This window comes from Sitodiplosis mosellana, unplaced genomic scaffold (assembly GCF_009176505.1).
Source record: "Sitodiplosis mosellana isolate CC-2019 unplaced genomic scaffold, AAFC_SMos_1.0 Smas_scaffold_5, whole genome shotgun sequence".
Classification (NCBI taxonomy): Eukaryota; Metazoa; Arthropoda; class Insecta; order Diptera; family Cecidomyiidae; genus Sitodiplosis; species Sitodiplosis mosellana.
Window position 1 is genome coordinate 5,531,458 of NW_022595248.1, and position 5,037 is coordinate 5,536,494.

Genomic DNA, 5,037 nt, shown 5'->3' on the forward strand with positions numbered 1-5,037 from the left:
AAGAGTTTTGACATCGCACCAAATTGATTTCGAATGATTTTTGAATATGAATCCACTGCTTTTTTGCGCTCGGTCGAAATATAAAATCCATTTTATGTTTACCTTCATTGGAAGTTGACTGAGTATATTCACAATGGCTTCGAAGCAAAGTATAGTTTAATGTACCGGTAAATAGACGACTTAAATTCAGTCGTTCAATTGGGGTAGCAAATGCTTGTGTCAATATTAACAATGGAATTTTAGATTTAGCCCGCTCGAACAAAGAACGACTCGCATTGAACGAGTGGATTTTCTCTCTTCGGTCTGTAGCAAAGTCAGAGGCAAGGTCTAAATAGGCCTTGTTAACGGGATATAGATTGAAAAGTAAATGAAGACGTGTGCCGTTGAGCACGCGGCGGTAAAACCGCATCAAAAGCAAACTTTCCATTGATTAACCGCTTCCGTTGTCTGAGCATATATACAAATTAAGCACGGAATGACGCATTCATTAAACTGATTTCAAGCTTGTGAACCACACAAGCCGGCCAATAAATGGATTTTAAATCACATGTAAACATTTAAAAAAAATTGTCATTTAAATTGGCGTTGGCGCCGCGATTATTTGCTTTTAAATCTAAATCAATGGTCTCGTTCTCACAAATTCTACTCATTTTTATTGGTTTTTGAAATAATCTCTCCATGAATGCCGCATTGTTCATTGCTCTCTGTCTAAATTGCATTCTTTTATTCTTTTTATTGCAATTGTTTCATGACGAGTTTCATTTCAAATTGAATTAGTCCATTCATAAGCTGTTAGATAGCCACAAAGCAATAATGTGTGAGTCACACGAAGATTGAAATATGATTGATGCGCATCGATGATTTTCCAACACCCACCACTAATAAAATACAACCAAGTCTTCAAATGCAAACAGAAGCGTTCACGATTTTCGTTTCAATTGTGTGTAATTGCAATCAATTATGTGGTCGTCTTGCATCACTTTATCTCAACACAAACCGATATTGGTCATTTTAGCGAGAGAGAGAGAGAGAGAGAGAGAGAGAGAGAGAGAGTGAGAAAGTGACAAAATCGTAATTCGAGACAAGATGTTGAGGTTTCATGCAAAACACAGTATTGGTGAGGATGAAGAGTGTTTGGTGTAAACCTCGGAATAAACAAATGAATTAAATTCAATCAAATGAAATTCCTTCACTTCGAAATTGAAATCGTTTAAACGAATAGATTAACTGCAATTTACACACACTCACACATTTTTAACTTGAACGAATGACTCATGCGATGTCATCACATATCACTACCAGCTCGGGATAATTGCTGAAATGAACGTTTTTATTTTCGTTTAATTAGTAAAATGACAAATTATAGCGCCAAGAAACACTTTGGAGAGAAAAAAAGCTATGGAACAATGCTCTAATTCGACTTGAAGCGTGAATTAAAAAAGTGAAACTTAAGAAAAAAAATAGAACTTAAATTAGTTTTTTTCAAATGCTTTCTTTGGAATGAGCTCTATCAAGAATATTAACAATTCGAAATTGTAACAAATGATTTAAATCACAACAGTTAATTCTTATAGTTTTGTGCTTTGTTCCTATTTTTTTCCGTTAGAATCTGATTTGATAACGACTATTCTCAGGTACTTTTCCACTTGTATACTTGGTTGTCCATGTCCATGCTCACTCCAAAAGCAGTGGACACGTTGAGCTCAAGTGAATAACAAAATGGTCAATACGTCGAGTGGTTATCATTTGGTTCAAAGCAAATGTTAACATGTAGTTTGGTCGACTTACGAAATTGACGCAAAAAAGAAGGAAACATATTTTTTCCGTTTTACTCTTGATGAGCTTGCACTTTTGTGTTTCTTTTTCTCTACATTTTTTGGTCTTCTGCAAATCTACTAACTGAATAATGTTTTTTTTCTTCTCAAATCCAATTAAAGCGTATGTTTTGTTGTTGACCGATTCTCTTCGTTATGTTTTCATATTAATAATTATTGATTTGCGTATTACAATACTAACGAATGTGGATTCGATACACGTTTACAGTGTACACGAAGTTGGATTCGGTGCAAAATTCGAAGGTCATCACGTTTAAGTAACTCGAGAATATGACACCCTTTGCATGTAGCACACAGTAAGAAAAAAAAAACAATGTCTGTTCCAAAAGGTCTAAATTTAATAAAAACTGATTATCGCCACAACATGTGAATCGCAAAAACTGATAAACATATCGTCAATGTGACCGTTGCTTGCAATCGATTTTTCATTTTCTATGCAAAATGCACCAAATTCAATTAGGTGCTTGTTGGAAAAATGGTATAAAAGCCGTGCAAATCGCTCATTGCATCGAGTTGTCCCTTGGTCTCCTACGGAACAAATCAACTACCAAGCTGTTTTAATTCAGTGCAATTTGAAATTTTCCAAGACTGAAGTAGTTCGTGTTAGTGCGATTTTCTTCAGGCTTTCTACTGGTACACATCATCGAAATAGTCTAAGTTGTGAAAATTGTATTCAGTTTTTTCTAAGTTTTTCTTTTCTTCTCTTCTGTTTACAGTGAATATAAAAGTTATAAACTAGATTTTAATCTACAATGGCCGCTTTGATGGAACCACATTTCGAAGCCTTGACCAAAGGTCTTGGTGGCGGATTCGGTGGCAACCTTACGGTTGTAGACAAGGTGCCAGCTGATATGTTGCACCTTATCGATCCACATTGGTATCAATATCCACCAATGAACCCATTGTGGCACTCGATTTTGGGAGCTTGGATGGTCATCCTCGGTCTCATCTCTACCATCGGTAACGGTTGTGTCCTTCTTATATTCACAACGACCAAGAACCTCCGTACCCCATCCAACCTCTTCATTGTCAATTTGGCATTCTCTGATTTCTTAATGATGGCTACTATGTCACCACCAATGGTCGTCAACTGCTACTACGAAACCTGGCATTTTGGACGTAAGGAATCAATAATTTACTTCACAAATTTGTTTCTTTTTCCATTGAAAATTATAATTAATTAATTCTCTGACGTCTCATTGCAACTTATAGCACGCATGTGCGAAGTCTACGCCATGTTGGGATCATTGTTTGGCTGCACATCTATCTGGACTATGACTATGATTGCTTTCGACCGTTACAATGTTATTGTCAAGGGTTTGTCAGCCAAACCATTGACCAACGGAGGTGCTGTTTTGCGCATTGCCGCAATCTGGGGTAACGCTCTCGTATGGACTCTCTTGCCAATGTTTGGATGGAACAGATACGTTCCAGAAGGCAACATGACTGCCTGCGGTACTGACTACCTCTCCAAAGATTTGAAGAGCCGTTCATACATCATGGTCTACAGTTTCTTCGTCTACACTTCTCCATTGTTGTTGATCATCTACTCATACTACTACATTCTCCAGGTAAAAAAACAAACATTTAAATTATTCATTCAATATATTCGAACCGAAACCATTTCGGTATGACATCAATTCACTCTCTCACACATTTCGTTTGTCCCTTTTCCGACGCACAGGCTGTATCTGCTCACGAAAAGAACATGCGTGAACAAGCCAAGAAAATGAATGTCGCTTCATTGCGTTCGTCGGAATCTCAACAAACCAGCGCTGAATGCCGTTTGGCTAAGGTTGCATTGATGACCATCTCATTGTGGTTCATGGCCTGGACCCCATACTTGATCATCAACTTCGCCGGTATCTTCAGCTTGGCTCAAATTTCACCATTGGCCACCATCTGGGGATCATTGTTCGCTAAGGCAAACGCCGTCTATAATCCAATCATTTACGGTATCTCCCATCCAAAATACAGACAAGCATTGTTCAAGATGTTCCCATGTCTTACATGCAACGACGAGCAATACAACGACAACCAATCGGCTGTCTCAGGAACCACCGCCGTCTCAGATGAAAAAGCATAAATTTCTTAAACCATTTTTATGTCTTTTTTATACATTCTATCTGTGTTTTTATATAAGGATGCCATGATGAAGACTCTCTATTGCGTTTAGCTTAGGATTGATTAACAAATTTTTTTCATACTGTTTGAATTCAATGCAGAAAACAGTATTCGTGGAAAACTGTTGGAAACAAACCGGAGCCCTTATTTTGTTGGTGCAATTTGCGAAAAACAGAAAAAAAACATATTTAATTTTTGACATCTAAAAGAGTTGATATGACAATACATCTCCTCGATTCGGATAACATTGTAGATAAATACTAAATTAAATGACAAACCAAAACTTGAAATTTTTATTTTGCTATTGATATTTAATTTGAAATATATAAAAACATGCAAGTTTGAAATTGAAGTGATGGGTTTCATTTTGAAAATGTTGATGGGAGTCAAAAATTGGATTTTTTCAGTCTATCCCTTGAATGACTCCTAAATCATCGAATTGTTTCTTTCGCTTTTTTCCTCTGCACATTTCTGCTCGTTTCTAATTTGGACGCATGAATAAAATACGCATTGAATAAAAAAACGCAAAAACAGCCCTTTGCGAGCTGATAAATGCACAAAATGCCTGAAAATATGACAATGATCCGCCTTTAAAGTTCAACTTCATCCAAACAAATCATTTGTTTAATTTTTTTCTTGTCGCTAATTTGAGAGGTTTTTTTTCTTCTGTTAACTGTGACTTTGTCTCATTTTGATATGACACAAGACAAATATTTTCCATGTCACATTTGTCCCAGGCATTGTGTTTTTTTTTATTTCGTTCATTTGTAACTTTTCATTTGGTAAATGGGTGCAACGCATTTTTCCTGCTTGTTTTGCTTATAATCTCGTAAATTATTCAGGAAACGAAACTAATATTGAGTTTGAAAGGGTGAATCATTTTCCTGGACACAAGTTCATCAAGAGTGAAAATAGAAAAAAAATTATAAAAAATAGGGTTCTTATATCCCACGCATAACGCTCAAAATAGAAAAAAAACGTGAACGAACGAGTGAAAAAAAACGAAATAATTAGAATCGCAACTTTGAGTTTTGGTCCCTTTTTTCATTTCATCCGACGCAAAAAATGGTTAAAAGTG

At 36.2% G+C, this 5,037-nt stretch overlaps 1 protein-coding gene across 1 annotated transcript; it reads left to right on the forward strand.

Moving 5' to 3' along the window:
- The first annotated feature begins 2,330 nt into the window (after positions 1–2,330).
- LOC129567017 (opsin-1) lies at positions 2,331–4,311 on the forward strand. Its single transcript, XM_055443466.1, has 4 exons — positions 2,331–2,468; positions 2,552–2,954; positions 3,048–3,406; positions 3,520–4,311. Exons 2-4 carry the CDS (start codon positions 2,588–2,590, stop codon positions 3,919–3,921), a joined length of 1,128 nt encoding a protein of 375 aa, XP_055299441.1. The 5' UTR covers positions 2,331–2,468; positions 2,552–2,587; the 3' UTR covers positions 3,922–4,311.
- Positions 4,312–5,037: the final 726 nt, after the last annotated feature.